The 16,919-nt window shown below is 39.3% G+C and overlaps 1 protein-coding gene across 5 annotated transcripts in view; it reads left to right on the plus strand.

Moving 5' to 3' along the window:
- UNC13B (unc-13 homolog B) overlaps positions 1–16,919 on the plus strand; it is a 225,011-nt gene continuing 208,092 nt past the window's right edge. For 2 of the 5 annotated variants that reach the window (XM_019948923.3, XM_019948925.3), the window contains exon 1: positions 44–354. In XM_019948923.3, coding sequence (XP_019804482.2) covers positions 333–354 — 22 coding nt within the window. In that variant the 5' untranslated portion in view covers positions 44–332. Of the gene's footprint in view, positions 355–16,919 lie in introns of all 5 variants that reach the window. The other 3 variants (XM_073806248.1, XM_073806249.1, XM_019948921.3) reach the window with 3 other exon arrangements.

Consider the following 16,919-nt stretch of genomic DNA (forward strand, 5'->3'; position numbering starts at 1 on the left):
TGGCTCTGTCCCGGCGCTCTCCCGGATCCCGGCAGGAGTGAGGGGAGGGTGTCCCGGTCGCTCTTTCCTCTCAGCGATGGCGCCGCGGTGCCGCGCCCAGTCTCCCGCCTGCCGGCCGGTACTCACCACTATCGGGAGCCCGCTCAGACGGTGAAAATTGGAGCGGGTCCGAGGGAGCGGCGGGAGGCTGCCTGCGAAGGGGACCATGAGGAGCGGCGAGACCCGTGGGGTCGATAGCGGGAACAGCTGCTGCACCTGCTGAGAGGAAAGAGGGAGCGGCCCGGCGCAGCTGCAGGGCTGGGACGCGGCGGAGGCTCGCCGGCGCCTCGGCCATGTCGCTGCTCTGTGTGCGCGGTGAGTGCGCGGACTGGGGTGCAAGGGCGGACGTCTCCCTGGGATCTCCACGGGCTTCCAGTGGGCGTCGGGTTACCACCTTTTCCAAACTTTACGTCCCATCCGTGCCTCGGGGAACCATTATGTTAACTCATTTTTGAACATTTAAAGAGTTCTTTCCATTCTCTCTTGTTTTTCCTCGTGTTCCTATGAGGGACTGTTAGCTCTCCGTTCCGGTGTCCATGTGACAGTGTTGTTGGCTGGCAGGCCCAGATCCTATTAAACAGTGTCTGGCGCTCTCCTCTAGCGAGAGTGAACGAGCTAGGGACCGCGGATAGTTGGTGTCTGTTCATAGCGGGCAGCCCCCTATTCTTTTCTTCCTCCTCCCTGCACGGTAAAACCTCAGTCGGCTTAGTAGTAGGTTCTTTTTAATCACGCTTTGAACGTGTAGTGGTACACCTGTCACATCCCTTCTTTCAGCGTATTTCTTGGCTTGCACCCCTTTATTGCTTGTCTTTGTCCCCTGCTCCTTCTGTGGGTTCTAGGCTAAGAATGTGCTCATATTCGACTTGGAAAGGTGTGTCGGCTTCTCTCCTTTTGGAGCAGAGCATAAGAAGTATGATTTATCTATTTACTTCTATCACAGTAACTAAAGGTGAAGTCCTTTATTGCCTTTCCACTGACCCACCTAAGAAAATATTTAAGGCAAGAGCTTTGGGATTTAAGATGAGGCAAGGTGCATGGACTAAGCTCCATGAGGGTAGAGACTGTTTCTTAATGGTTTTTGTATTCCGGGTGCCTGACGTGGTAGAAGCTCAATGCTGCTTTTGAATGAATGCAGGGACTGTGATTTTAGAGATTATCTGATCAGAAAAAGCAGGGTTTGGATTACCCATTGAATTTGATCTTGGGAAACTCAAGTTACAGCCTATCACATCTGTGTTGAGCTAGGTGGAATAAGGTGGCTTCGTTGTGAGTGAGAGAATTTATCCACAGGAACCTTTTCCTGGCACCTTTTACTGGATAGAGTTCATGTTTCTTTTGGCTCTATGGATTAGAAGCATTGTTGTGATCTCTGTTAAGCGTTTCCCCCAGCTTCTGGCAAATGGAACTGATTTCCTCTCTTCTCTTCCACTGTTGTTAAATCTGCTTTAACCCAGAATGGATTTGGCTCTTTGCAGGGATTATGAGACACACAGAAATTTTCTTCTTTCATGGTTGATTTTTCATTAATGAGAATTTTGCTTTGATTTTAGTAAGACATTTTCTCTCAGCAGCTGGGAATCTATTTTTTCCTTTAGATCCCTGCTGTTGAGTAGCAGGATTTGGGAGAGGTTGGGTTTTGCAATGTCTATTGGACAGTTTAAATCTCTGCTGCCACACTGTATTACAGAACTAGCCCTTATGAAAGATTCTTCAGGCAGGAGCATTATTGAACCAGAAATTCCTATTTAATTGAATTTAAACTTTAGAGAAGGAGCTGCTGCTGTTTTCATTTGTTCTCATATCAGGAAGCTTTCATTTTCTAGAAATTCTGTTAGCTAGCTAAACTCTTTCTCTTTAATGTTACATTAGTCATATTTCTCCTTTTGAACCTGGAGGATTGGAGACCAGCAGGTCACTGTCTTTTGAATGTAGATCCTGAAGATTATTAATTATGGAAACAAGTGGCTACCTTGTACAGAAGTAGTCATATTAAATGGCAAGGTATTCATGCTGGAGAAACTTACAGAAATGGATCAAAATAAATCTTTTTATTTTTAAAATATTTTTGTTATTTATTATTATTATTTTTAATAGATCTTTATTGGAGTATAATTGCTTCACAGTACTGTGTTAGTTTCTGTTGTACAAGAAAGTGAATCATCCATATGCATACATATGTCCCCATATCCCCTCCCTCTAGAGCCTCCCTCCCTTCCTTCCTATCCTACCCGTCTAGGTCATCACAAAGCACCGAGCTGAAAAATAAATCTTTTTTTAAAAAAATATTTATTTATTTATTTAATTTATTTTTGGCTGTGTTGGGTCTTCGTTTCTGTGCGAGGGCTATCTCTAGTTGTGGCAAGTGGGGGCCACTCTTCATCGCGGTGCGCGGGCCTCTCACTATCGCGGCCTCTCTTGTTGCGGAGCACAGGCTCCAGACGCGCAGGCTCAGTAGTTGTGGCTCACAGGCCTAGTTGCCCCGCAGCATGTGGGATCTTCCCAGACCAAGGCTCGAACCCGTGTCCCCTGCATTGGCAGGCAGATTCTCAACCACTGCGCCACCAGGGAAGCCCTGAAAAATAAATCTTTTAAAAGTGACATTCCTTGTATTATATTTTGGCAGTTAGGAATGTTGTTCATATTCAGAAAGAAACCTGTGTAATGATATTATATAACAACTCAATTTCAGTTCATCTTGGAGTAGAATTGAATTAGAAACTTTTTCCATGTAGTCAAAGACATACTGTGTTCTTAGATTGGAAGAATCAATATTCTTAAATTGACCATACTACCCAAGGCAATCTACAGGTTCAGTGCAATCCCTATCAAATTACCAATGGCAGTTGTCACAGAACTAGAACAAAAAAACCTTAAAATTTGTATGGAGACAGAAAAGACCCCAAATATCCAAAACAATTTTGAGAAAGAAGAACAGAGCTGGAGGAATCATGCTCCCTGACTTCAGACTATACTACAAAGCTACAGTAAACAAAGCAGTATGGTACTGGCACAAAAACAGACATATAGATCAATGGAACAGGATAGAAAGCCCAGAAATAAGCTCACACACCTATGGTCAATTAATCTACAACAAAGGAGGCAAAACTATACAATGGAGAAAAGACAGTCTCTTCAATAAGTGGTGCTGGGAAAATTGGACAGCTACATGTAAAAGAATGAAATTCGAACATTCTTTAACCCGTATAGAAAAATAAACTCAAAATGGATTAAAGACCTAAATATAAGACCGGATATTATAAAACTCTTAGAGGAAAACATAGGCAGAAGACTTTTTGACATAAATTGCAGCAATATTTTTATCTAGAGTAATGGAAATAAAAATAAACAAATGGGACCTAATGAAACTTAAAAGCTTTTGCACAGCAAAGGAAACCATAAACAAAATGAAAAGAAAACCCACAGAATGGGAGAAAATATTTGCAAACGATGTGACTGACAATACCTTAATTTCCAAAATATACAAACAGCTCATACAACTCAATAACAAAAAATAAACAACCCAATCAAAAAATGGGCAGAAGACCTAAACAGATATTTCTCCAAAGAAGCCATACAGGTGGACAATAGGCACATGAAAAGATGTTTAACATTGCTAATTATCAGAGAAATGCAAATCAAAACTGCAGTGATAGGGCTTCCCTGGTGGCACAGTGGTTGAGAATCCACCTGCCAATGCAGGGGACACGGGTTCGAGCCCTGGTCCGGGAAGATCCCACATGCCGTGGAGCAACTAAGCCCGTGAGCTACAAGGCACAACTACTGAGGCCCGCATGCCTAGAGTCATCGAGGCACAACTACTGAGGCCCGCATGCCTAGAGCCCGTGCTCTGCAACAAGAGGAGCCACCGCAATGAGAAGCCCGCTCGCCACAACTAGAGAGAAGCCCACATGCAGCAACAAAGACCCAACACAGCCAAAAATAGAAATCAATCAATCAAAAAAACCCACAAAAAACCCGCAGTGATGTATTACCTCCCACTAGTCAGAATGGCCATCATTAAAAGGTCCACAAACAATAAATGCTGGAAAAGGTGTGGAGAAAAGGAAACTGTCCTACATTGTTGGTGGAAATGTAAACTGGTGCAGCCACTGTGGAAAACAGTATGGAGGTTCCTTAAAAAACTAAATATAGAGTTACCATATGATCCTGCAATCCCACTCCTGGGCGTATGTCTGGAGGAAACTCTAATTCAAAAAGATACATGCACCCCAGTGTTTATAGCAGCACTATTTACAATCATCAAGACATGGAAGCAACCTAAATGTCCATCGACAGATGAATGGATAAAGAAGATGTGAGATATATATGTACACACACACACACACACACACACACACACACACACACACACACACAGAGTATGGAATATTACTCAGCCATAAAAAAGAATGAAATAATGTCATTTGCAGCATAGATGGACCTAGAGATTATCATATTAAGTGAAGTATATCAGACAGAGAAAGACAAATACTATATGATATCACTTATTTGTGGAATCTAAAAAAATGATACAAATGAACTTACAAAACAGATAGACTCACAGACATAGAAAACAATTTGTGGTTACCAAAGGGGATTGGGGGAGAGAGATAAATTAGGAGTTTGGGATTAACATATACACACTACTATACATAAAATAAATAAACAACAAGGACCTATTGTATAGCATGGGAAAGTATACTCAATATCTCATAATAACCTATAATGGAAAAGAGATCTGAAAAAGAATACATATATATTATAACTGAATCACTTTGCTGTACTCTTGTAACTAACACAACATTGTAAATTATACCTCAATTTAGAAAAAAATTTCAAACAGTATTTAACCTGATGTAGAATTTGGCAAACTGGTATTGATTTAATCATCTCCAAATATCTCAATCAAGAAGTCAATTTCTTGGTCTAACTCTTTAATCATGCCTATTCCCTGCAGGTTAAGGGCTCTCAATAGTCTGACTCCAGCCCTCCTTTTGGTCCTATGTTCTTGCCTATCCTTATTAGCACTAACTTTGTTCATTCCTGCCTTGGCAGTGTTCCACATTTATACTCTCTGAAATAGTCTTTTTGTGTTTTCCGCTTATCAAAAATGTATTCTTCATTTCCCAGCTTACAGTCTCAACTTTTGTTGTTGAAAATGTCCTCAGTTCCTCAGTCCACAGTGATCTTTCTTCTTTACACTCTTTAAACTCTTAAATGCATTAAAACATAAATTACTTATGGTCTGAACAGTGCCACTAAATTGACAATGAATTGTATACCACCTAGCAACTAGTCTTGTGCTGTGCTCATGGTGACCCAAACAAAGGAGATAAAAGCACTAGTCAGATCAGTTCTGGAATTTTGTGTTCAGTCAGGGTATTTGATTCTAAGAGGCACACTGAGAAACTGGAATTTCTTCAGAGAAGAATAATTAGAATAATGGTGTAGAAACCATTTGAGGAATTGAGAGGTTTAGTTCTTGAGAAGATTTAAGAGGGGGGAGGATCATAATAGTAAATGAAAATTGTCTAAACTATTGCTCCAGGGGACAGAACTAGGACAAGTTGACCAGTGATTGAAAATGATAGGAAATTAGATTTAGCTTAACATAAGGAAGAACTTTAACAGAGTTGTTCTTAACTAATGGCATGGACTACTTTTGAGGATTTTTTGACATAGGATACTTTAAGCAGAGACTGAATGAGTGGTAAAAGGAATTTTGACGTTGAGTGGGACGTTAGACTTGAATTTTAAAAAACACCCTTTTATAGAATTCACTTAGTCTTTCTTCAAACATTCGGCACAGCTTTCTTCACAATACTGATATCTTTTTGCTTCCATAGGAGCCAGTACCACATAAGCAACTCCAGTAAATTAAATCAATGATTTTCTTTAACTTTTGTTGTCTTGGTGTTCAAGACTGTTTTCTCCAAACAAATAAGCATTTTGAGAATTGAGTCTTTCCGTATTTCTTTGTAACTGCCACAGTGTTTATAACTGAGCGCTGGATTTCCCTCCCTAATTTGAACCAGAAGTGACTACATTTGACTTGTTAAAAAATCAAAAACAAAAAAATAGTCTTGGAGGTATAAAAAGCAATATATGCTAATATATTGTTAATCATAGAAAATTGAGAAAATGCAGAAAAGTGTAAAAAGGAGAATAAAAATCATCATGGTCCTACCACCCACTCAACACCATTGTTAAGTTTTTTGTTCATTGCTTTCATTGTTTTGTTTTTATTATAGAGATAATGTATATGCATGATAAGAAATTCAAACAATTTAGGATGTGAAGTGAAAGGAAAAAGTTCTCCTGTCTCCATTCCCTATTCTTACTCCCCATATGAGCATATATAATTTAACCAGTTTCATATTGATGATCAGAATTTTTTTTGCTATTATAAATTTTGCCTTTATAAACAATATAATTTATAATTTTGCTACTATAAACAATGCTACAATGAACATCCCTGTAGATGGTTTTGTTATGTTTGGAGATCGCCACTCAGCTTTCCACCTGGTCTTTCTGTGTGATTTGCTCATTGCTGTTTTCTTGGCATAATAATTACACTCACCTGGACCCATTAGCAAACCAAGTGCCTCAACATCTCTCATATCAGTAATCTTCTATTAGAAGCAGATCCTTCACCAGTAGGTAATATTTTTTGCTTACCAGAAATACCAAAGACCTCAGCTCTTTTAAGTTTGACCTGTGATTTTCATGTACTTTTCTTGTTTATCTTCTTTGTATTATTTAAAAATTATTTTTTCTATATTGAACATTTGTTACTTGTGTTTTTAAAACAGAACAAAACAATGTCACTAGTGATGAGAACTATACCAAGTCAATGTATGTTGTGACTTGCCCTTAGAAAAGCTTATCATAATTTATCATTACATATCAGCCATCTAACTAACTGAACAGGTACTACTGGGAAACTCTTAGGAGGTGAACTCTGATGGACACTCAGGACACCTATTGATTGTGGGTTTATTCTAGCCTGGGGAGACTCCAAAGATATATTTTGATTTACTGCCACTCTGGAAAGTAGGAATAGTAATGATTTTAGAGGTTTTAGGTATAAGAACAGGTTGCTCAAGTGCTTTCTTCTCATCTTATTTCTCCAACATTGTCATCTGCCTCAGCTAAATCCTTGCTGCTACGTTTTCATCACATCATGGTTCAAGTAGTCCCTGCCCTTACAGGCAGAGTTGCTTCTGGGTGTCTTTTGCTTAGCTATGGCATCAGGAAGTTGATTGTGCCTTGTCTGAGCTAGGCAGAAGGGGGAAAGGACCAATTTCCTCTGCCAAAGATAGTGTCATAAATTGTGTTCTTCCTTATAAGCGGTACATTCTGTAAATTTTTTAGTTTCTAGAGGTGGGGTTTCTGGAAGTTGCACTCTAGGCCAACAGACTGAGTGTTTATCCTATTTTACCAGTGCTAGGTATTTCAGATTTTGCTATGTGAGTTTGTTTAAAGTTTGGGCTGTGTATCATTAGTAAATATTTGTTGAGTACCTTCTCTGTGCTTGTTATGTAGTAGATAAGAGCCCAAGCAATCTACATAGGTCTTAAAATATCTCCTTTCTTAGATAAACTCAGAATCCATTAGGATTATTAGGTCTGATTTGGGATAAGCAGAGTAAGTTAAGTTCCTGCTAGAGCAGGGAAATACCGCACTATTTTTTCTAACTTTTAAAGCAAGATTCTTTAAGTTTGGGAGGTGTTTTATACATACCTTATAGTGGACTGTCTTTAATAAAGTTCAGAGAAGATTTGATAGTTGTATATTAAAATTTTTTTTATTGACTTATAACATGTATATTAAAATACACGAATCTTTTTTGATTAGTCATTCATTTTAATTTTTTAATTATTTTATTATATTTTTAATATCTTTATTGGACTATAATTACTTTACAATGGCATGTTAGTTTCTGCTTTATAACAAAGTGAATCAGCTATACATATACATATATCCCCATATCTCCTCCCTCTTGGTCTCCATCCCACCCTCCCAGTCCCACCCCTCTAGGTGGTCACGAAGCACCGAGCTGATTTTCCTGTGCTACATGACTGCTTCCCACTAGCTATCTATTTTACATTTGATAGTGTATATGTGTCCATGCCACTCTCTCACTTTGTCCCAGCTTACCCTTTCCCCTCCCAGTGTCCTCAAGTCCATTCTCTACGTCTGCATTCCTGTCCTGCACCTAGGTTCTTCAGAACCTTTTTTTTTTTTTTAGATTCCATTTATATGTGTTAGCATACGGTATTTGTTTTTTTCTTTCTGACTTACTTCACTCTGTGTGACAGACTCTAGATCCATCCACCTCACCACAGAGAACTCTATTTTGTTTCTTTCTATGGCTGAGTAATATTCCATTGTATATATGTACCACATCTTCTTTATCCATTCATCTGTCGATGGACAATTTAGGTTGCTTCCATGTCCTGGCTATTGTATATAGAGCTGCAATGAACATTGTGGTACATGACTCTTTTTGAATTATGGTTTTCTCAGGATATATGCCCAGTAGTGGGATTGCTGGGTAGTATGGTAGTTCTATTTTTAGTTTTTTAAGGAACCTCCATACTGTTCTCCATAGTGGCTGTATCAATTTACATTCCCACCAACAGTGCAAGAGGGTTCCTTTTCTCCATAGCCTCTCCAGCATTTATTGTTTGTAGATTTTTTGATGATGGCCATTCTGACTGGTGTGAGATGATACCTCATTGTAGTTTTGATTTGCATTTCTCTAATGATTAGTGATGTTGAGCATCCTTTCATGTGTTTGTTGGCAATCTGTATATCTTCTTTGGAGAAATGTCTATTTAGGTCTTCTGCCCATTTTTGGATTGGGTTGTTTGTATTTTTGATATTGAGCTGCATGAGCTGCTTATAAATTTTGGAGATTAATCCCCTGTCAGTTGCTTCATTTGCAAATATTTTCTCCCATTCTGAGGATTGTCTTTTCGTCTTGTTTATGGTTTCATTTGCTGTGCCAAAGCTTTTAAGTTTCATTAGGTCCCATTTGTTTATTTTTGTTTTTATTTCCATTTCTGTAGGAGGTGGGTCAAAAAGGATCTTGCTGTGATTTATGTCACAGAGTGTTCTGCCTATGTTTTCCTCTAAGAGTTTTATAGTGTCTGACCTTACATTTAGGTCTTTAATCCATTTTGAGTTTATATTTGAAAATACACAAATCTCTCGGGCTTCCCTGGTGGCGCAGTGGTTGAGTCCGCCTGCCGATGCAGGGGACACGGGTTCGTGCCCCGGTCTGGGAGGATCCCACGTGCCGCGGAGCGGCTGGGCCCGTGAGCCATGGCCGTTGAGCCTGCGCGTCCGGAGCCTGTGCTCTGTAACGGGAGACGCCACAACAGTGAGAGGCCCGTGTGCCGCGAAAAAAAAAAAAAAGAAAATACACAAATCTTAACTTGTATGGCTCACTGGATTACCACAAAGTGAACACACTCATGTGACCACCACCTAGGTCAAGAAATAGAATACTACTAACACCCCAGAAGCCCACCGTACCCTTCCTCTCAGTCGTTACTCCCTTCCATCTTCCCAAGGGTAACATTATCCTACTCTAACACTGTAGTTTAGCTGTTTTTTAAAAATTAATTAACTTTATTTTTTAAGAGCAGTTTTAGGTTCATAGCAAGATAGAGTATATTTTGCCTGTTTTTGAGCTTTTTAAAATTGAGGTATTATTGACATATTGAACTTTTCATAAATGGAATTATAAGATATTTCTTTTGGGCTGCTTCTGCTTAACATTATGCTTGTCAGATGCTTCCTCTTGATGCATTTAGCAGTAGTTTATTTTTATTACTGTGTAGTATCTCATTGTATGAATATGCCACAGTTTATTTACCTTTGCTGGACATTTTTGTTTTCCATCTTGGACTATGATTTTATAATACCACTCCAAATGTACTTTGTATCTTTTAGTTCTACCTTTGTATGTCTATCTGATATATATATATCTGGGATTAAAATTTCTTGGTCATTGGTTATGTTCAACTGTAGCTGATAATATAAAACAGTTTTCCAAAACCTACCTCCTAGTAACTGTATTCCTAATATTCATTTTTTAAAAAAAGGGAATTTGGCCAGGTTCTCAAACTACTTCACAGGCATTAATACATACTTTTTACATGTTAATCCTGTAGGCTTGGAAATGTCTTTTTTTTTTTTTTTTAATGACCTGACGAGATCCATTATGCTCAAAATGATGCCTCACATCATTTGTGACCCTCATTTTTTTTTTTTTTTTTTTTTGTACGCGGGCCTCTCACTGTTTTGGCCTCTCCCATTGCGGAGCACAGGCTCCGGATGCACAGGCTCAGCGGCCATGGCTCACGGGCCCAGCCGCTCCGTAGCATGTGGGATCTTCCTGGACCGGGACACGAACCCGTGTCCCCTGAATTGGCAGGCGGACTCTCAACCACTGCGCCACCAGGGAAGCCCAGCCCTCATGTTTTGAAAGAAATGTTGAGTTCATGTTTATGATGCTGAACAAGATAACAGCATAGCCCCTGAACTTAGTGGCATTACATACCTTTAAAAAAGAATATTTTCTAAAGAGATCAGTTAACATATTTTTATTTTTGCAACTTTACTGTAAGTCTGAAATTGCAAGATAAAAAATTTAAAAAAATTACTGACATGAGAAAATGTATGTGAAAATGGAGCTCAATGAAAAAAGAAAAAAGGGGTGAGGAGAATGGTCAAATGGTATGTAACTATATGGGGGAAAAGGCTGAAAAGATACATATCAAGATATTATCAGTGAGAGGCTCCTAATGGCCAAAGATGGGCAAGTTGCAATATCAATAAGGATAACAACCACAAGAATTGAAGCATATCAACTATGCTTAAATCCATGACTTCATAATACTGAAAACAACAGCAACTAATAGGTAACTATTGGAGGATACTAAAGGACCAAGTTTTTTGATGAGATTTGAACTGTCACAGAAGAGCAGTGAGCTCCATTTTCCTAGGGCTATTGAAAAATAACTTATTTCCTTCTGTATAGAATACTTAGGTGTAGCTGCTTCTGATGAGGAAGCTTAGATAACCAGCTCTGCATTTCATGCTTTGTTGTGATCCTTTCTGTGATTACTGAGAAATGAAATAAAAATGTAGGCATGTGGTAGAATTTTGTATTCAGCTTCATAAAGGAAATTGTTTCATTCTTCTATTTGTCTCTTCAGTAAAAATGAACTGGTAATTCTCAGGTGTAATCTCCAAAAGCAACTATCCACTGAACATTTGAGAGCAGCCCATGACATCAAAGGAAAATGAGTTATCAGGACTTCTTTTTTTTTGTGCTAGTGAACCCCATAGTGATAAAATATGTGGTAAAAATATGACAGGAGAAAGTTTGTGTTACAGTGTATGTATACAAACTGTATTCTGCTAAATATATAAAATAGGGAAAAATCAATTCTTAATCACTAGGAAGTACAGCTTTCCAAAAAAAAATCTTTTTAAAAATTCTATTACTTCTTCTGTTTCTGTCCATTTAGTTCTTAGTACTTATTTGAGACTGGAGAACAAATAGGCCTGTGGATTGTGTTAGGCTATTAGTTTTCTCTTACAACTGTTTGCTTTATTAATTTCCATAGTGTTTTACTATGAGTGATATTGAGAAGAGGCCAGAGGGCCATGAATGAGGAAGATCTGCCTAGCAACTAAGGAGGGGCTGGGCAGTGGGAAGGTAATTGCTTTTACATGTGATTCAAAGTGGGGCAAAGATGATTCAAAGGGCTAGCTCACTTGTGTTTCTGTCTACTGTTATTAGTTATGAGCCAGATTTGTAGAGCCTTCATCTGCAAATGGATACAAGAAGTCTGGTTGCCAAGGAGAGGGCGGTGAATGATACAGATATAAACCTCTGTCCACCTCATTTCAGCCATCTAAACCCATGATCACATCATAGAGCATGTCACTCCTTGGAATGGTGCTCTGCTTTTATAATTTCAAACTTCATTATCTGACTATCTGATTATATTCCCCAGTCTGTCTTTCTAGCTTTTACTCTTACTATGCTTTACTAGTGTGATATAGGGTAGATGTTAAAAGTTTTGGTTTTAGGCAGACCTCAGTTGGTGAATATATCAGCTCCACAACTTACATATGTTACTTAACGTCATTGAACCTTAATTTCTACATCTTTAAAATTTATACATCCATTCAAAGTATTTATGAAGCTCCTATTAAAAGGAGATACACAAATAAAAAATAATATGATTTCAGGCAATGATAAGTACAGTGAAGGTAAGAAAGTAGGATACAGGGATTGAGAGTGATCTGAGTGGGAGAGCTATTTGAAGGAGGATTTTCAAGGAAGGCCTCATTGAGGAGGTAACATTTGAGCTGAGACCTGATTGATGAGAAGGAACCATCCATCAGAGACCTGAGGTAAGTTTTTCATGCAAAGTGAATTGGAAGCAAATATTTTGAGGTGAAGGAGAAAAGCAAGGGGTTACTGGAAGAGTGGTAGGCAGAGACTATAAATCAAAGATGCTTTGATTTATATTTTGCAAATGTCCAGTTTGTGGTGAATGGACTGGAGTGGGAGGCCATGGCTAGCAACAGTGGAAGCAGGGGGTCCACTTGGAGTGTTCAGGTGAGAGATGGATAAAGGCTTGTACTAAGGTGGTAGTACTAGAGATGGTGAAAATAGCTATAGCAAAGTATTGCTGAGATAATTGGGAAGATGATTAGCACTATCCCAGGCATTGAGTGAGCACTTATTTTAATATGAAAATAGTGTTAATGACCTTCATCCTGCTCTGTGACATCTATTTATCTAAGTCAGAAAGTCATCCTAGACTTCTCAATTGAGGAAGAAAATATATAGAGAGGAAGGAAAATTGTTAGGTTCAGCTGAGTTCATGGTGTCTGTAAGATAAGTTACTTAAACAATATGTTGAGTTGGGAAGTATTTGTCTTGTTGCAGATCACCCTTGAAAATGGTACCTGAAAATGTAGATCTGTAGCTTAGTAGAGAAGCCTGCATTAGAGATAAATTTTGGGAGTTGTAGTTATTTGGTAATAAAGCCATTAGCATGAATAAAATTGTACATAGAGGATAATAGAGGAGAAAAATTAGCTAATGCTGTACCTATGGGAATGGGCAGAAGAATTGATAGGTGTGATCAGAACTGTAGGAAAATGGAGGTGCTGTGTCAGTGTCTGAAGCCTAGACTAAAGGGAGTTTCAAGAAGGAACGATCAAATGATAGAGATGAATGATACTGGTTGAGAATAAAGAAAAACAATGTCATTGGATTTGAAAACTAGAGCAAGTTTCATTAGAGTAGTGTGAGAGTAGGCATCATATTAAAGCGGTTTAAGAGTCTTTGGGGGGCTTCCCTGGTGGCGCAGTGGTTAAGAATCTGCCTGCCAATGCAGGGGACGTGGGTTCGTGCCCTGGTCCGGGAAGATCCCACATGCCGTGGAGCGTCTGGGCCCGTGAGCCATGGCCGCTGGGCCTGCGCGTCCGGAGCCTGTGCTTCGCAACGGGAGAGGCCACAACGGTGAGAGGCCCGCATACCGCAAAAAAAAAAAAAAAAAAAAAAGGAGTGTTTGGGAAGTGAAGAAGTGGAATCAGCAAGTGTAGGCTACTCATTCAGAAGTTTTGCAATCAAGAGAAATGTTGAGGGACTTCCCTGGTGGTCCAGTGGTTAAGAATCTGCCTTACAATGTAGGGGATGCGGGTTTGATCCCTGGTCAGGGAACTAAGATCCCACATGCTGCGGGCAACTAAGCCCACACACCACAACTAGGGAGCCCGCGCCTCAATTAGAGAGCCTGTGTGCCACAAACTACAGAGCCCACGGGCTCTGGAACCCGCATGCCACAACTACAGAGCCCATGCTTCCTGGAGCCTGCACATCACAACTAGAGAGAAGCCCGTGTGCCGCAACTAAAACCAGATGCAGCCAAAAATAAATAAAATAAACAAATAACAAGTAAATCTTAAAAAAAAAAAAATCCACGTTTCCAGTTCTTCCACTGCAGGGGGTGCAGGTTTTTTCCCTGGTTGCGGAGCTAAGATCCCACATGCCTAGGCGTGTGGCAAAAAAAAAAAAAAAGAGGGGTGAGAGTGGTCTTAAGAAAAAGGAAATTTGAACGTTTGTAGCCCAATGGGAAGGGATCTATAAGAAGGAGAAACTTAAGATGAGTTGGGGGGAGGAGAGGAGCCAAGATGGCGGAGTAGAAGAACGTACTCTCCTCCCTCTTGCGAGAACACCAGAATTACAACTAGCTGCTGGACAATCATCGACAGGAAGACACTGGAACTCACCAAAAAAGATACCCCACATCCAAAGACAAAGGAGAAGCCACAATGAGACGGTAGAGGGGTGCAATCACTGAAAATCAAATCACTTAACTGCTGGGTGGGTGACTCACAGACTGGAGAACACTTATACAACAGAAGTCCACCCACTGGAGTGAAGGTTCTGAGCCCCACGTCAGGCATCTCAACCTGGGGATCCGGCAGCAGGAGGAGGAATTCCTAGAGAATCAGACTTTGAAGCCTAGTGGGAAGTGATTGCAGGACATACCATGGAATATTACTCAGCCATAAAAAGGAACGAAATTGAGTCATTTGTTGAGACGTGGATGGATCTAGAGATCGTCATACAGAGTGACGTAAGTCAGAAAGAGAAAAACAAATATCGTATATTAACGCATGTATGTGGAATCTAGAAAAATGGTACAGATGAACCGGTTTGCAGGGCAGAAGTTGAGACACAGATGTAGAGAACAAACATATGCACACCAAGGGGGGAAAACCCTGGGGGGGTGGGGATGGTGGTGTACTGAATTGGGCTATTGGGATTGACATGTATACACTGACGTGGATAAAATTGATGACAAATAAGTACCTGCTGTATAAAAATAATAATAATTAAAATAAAAAGATGAGTTGGGGGTAGGGAGAGAAAATAACTGATTTCTCTGTAAAGTAGAATGCAAGAATTAGCTGAACGTGAGGGGGGTTCGGATGATTTAGCAAGCTTGGGGATATTCTTTCAACAGCTATTGTGCCCGGTACTTGGGGCAGAATTGTGGTTTTAAAAAATTTCTTGCCTTCTTGGAAGTTATATAGACTAGTGAGGGAGCTAGACATTAAGCAAATAGGAATAATACAAATTAATGTAAAATTACAATTAGGAAAAAAATACAGCCATGATTTGTGCTATAAAGGAGAGTGTATGTTGTTATGAGATCATGTGATAGGGAAAGTTACCTACTTAGATTAGAATTGGATTACCTAATGAAGTGAAGATTGACCTGAGATCTAGAAGAAGAGGAGGAGTTAGTGAGACAAGGGAAGAAGAAGAATATTCTAGGCAGAAGAAATAGTATGTGCAAAAGCCTTGTGGTGAGAAGGAGGAGCTGAAAGAAGGCAAATACAGCTGCTATGCTCAGAGGAAGGGAAAAAATGGGTCAGGACAAGGGAGATAGGTAGGGCCCAACTATAGGGCCTGGTAGACCACGTTGGGGTGGAAGGTTAGTGGGAATGACACTGAGGGGGAGGGGCAGAAGGATAAAAGTTTATAAACTGAAAGCATGGGGTTTGTAATTGGATTTGAGTTTGAATTCTTTTTTCTACCACAGAAAACTTTTGGCAAGCCTCTTGACTATTAAGCCACAATTTAAAAATGAAGTGTTACTATCTGTTCAGTGTACCTAGGAGTTGAGAATTAAACCCTAAATGAGATCATGTGTGTGAAATTCCTTTGTAAGCTAAAGGAACTTTTACTCTTGGATAGTCCCTTTTTCTCTCTTTATAGAGGCTTAAATTACATATAATTGAAACTTATAACAAACTTATAAACAAAGAGGATGTGATCACTTCCATAAACATTTATTGAGCACTTAGCTACGGGTGAGGCATTGAACTATTTCCCCTGAGTATATAAAAATGAGTAAGAAATGGACCTTGCCCTCAAGAAACTGAGAGCCAAGATGGGGAAACATCCATATGTACAACTAAATGTGTTGCAAGATACAGTTTGGTAATTTCTGAAATAGAGGTACAAAATAAAACGGGTGCAGAGATGGAGTCTTTGATTCCAACGGAGAGACAGGAAAGGCCTCAGATGGGAGAGGAAGAGGGAGGAGGTAAAGGTAGAGTCAGATTTTTCTTTTCTTTTTTTTTTTAAGCTGCAGAAACATTTTTAATATTTGAACTTGTAGGTATGTAACAATATCTATAGGATATTTTATTTATTTATTGAAGTATAGATGATTTACAATGTTTCAGGTACAGGTTTTTCTTTAAGGTGTCATTAATTGGGATAGGAAACAAAGAATAACAGCTCTGGGGAGTTGATGACTGGTTTTCAACCTGTTAAATTTGAGGTGCTGCCAATCTGTCCACGTGTCACAGATGGAAACATGACTTGGAAGATCAGGGTTAGAGATGTAGATTTGGTCCATTTTTTGTGGATCTTTTGGGTAGAGGAATGGTGGCAGGGTAAACACTTACTCAGCAGCATCATTATAATATATTTCATATAATATAATATTAATATATTTCATCAAATATAAGGTGCCAGAGATTGTAAGAAGCATAATTTTATGTACCATTAAGAAAAAATACTATTGATTGAGCTATGACACATCATTGATTGTAAGACACATTTTAATTTCAGAGTTGTTAAAATATGAGAAAATGTCCCACCATCTTAGATCAGTGAAATACTGAAGCTAACATTTAATGAGCCCTTACTCTTTGCCAAGCTGTCTGCTAATAAGCAGATAAGATTAATAATTTAATTCTCACGATAACCTTGTTAGTTTATCTTTATTATTCTCATTTTATAGATGAGGGCACTGGGT

The sequence above is a fragment of the Tursiops truncatus genome, chromosome 6, assembly GCF_011762595.2.
Source record: "Tursiops truncatus isolate mTurTru1 chromosome 6, mTurTru1.mat.Y, whole genome shotgun sequence".
Lineage (NCBI taxonomy): Eukaryota > Metazoa > Chordata > Mammalia > Artiodactyla > Delphinidae > Tursiops > Tursiops truncatus.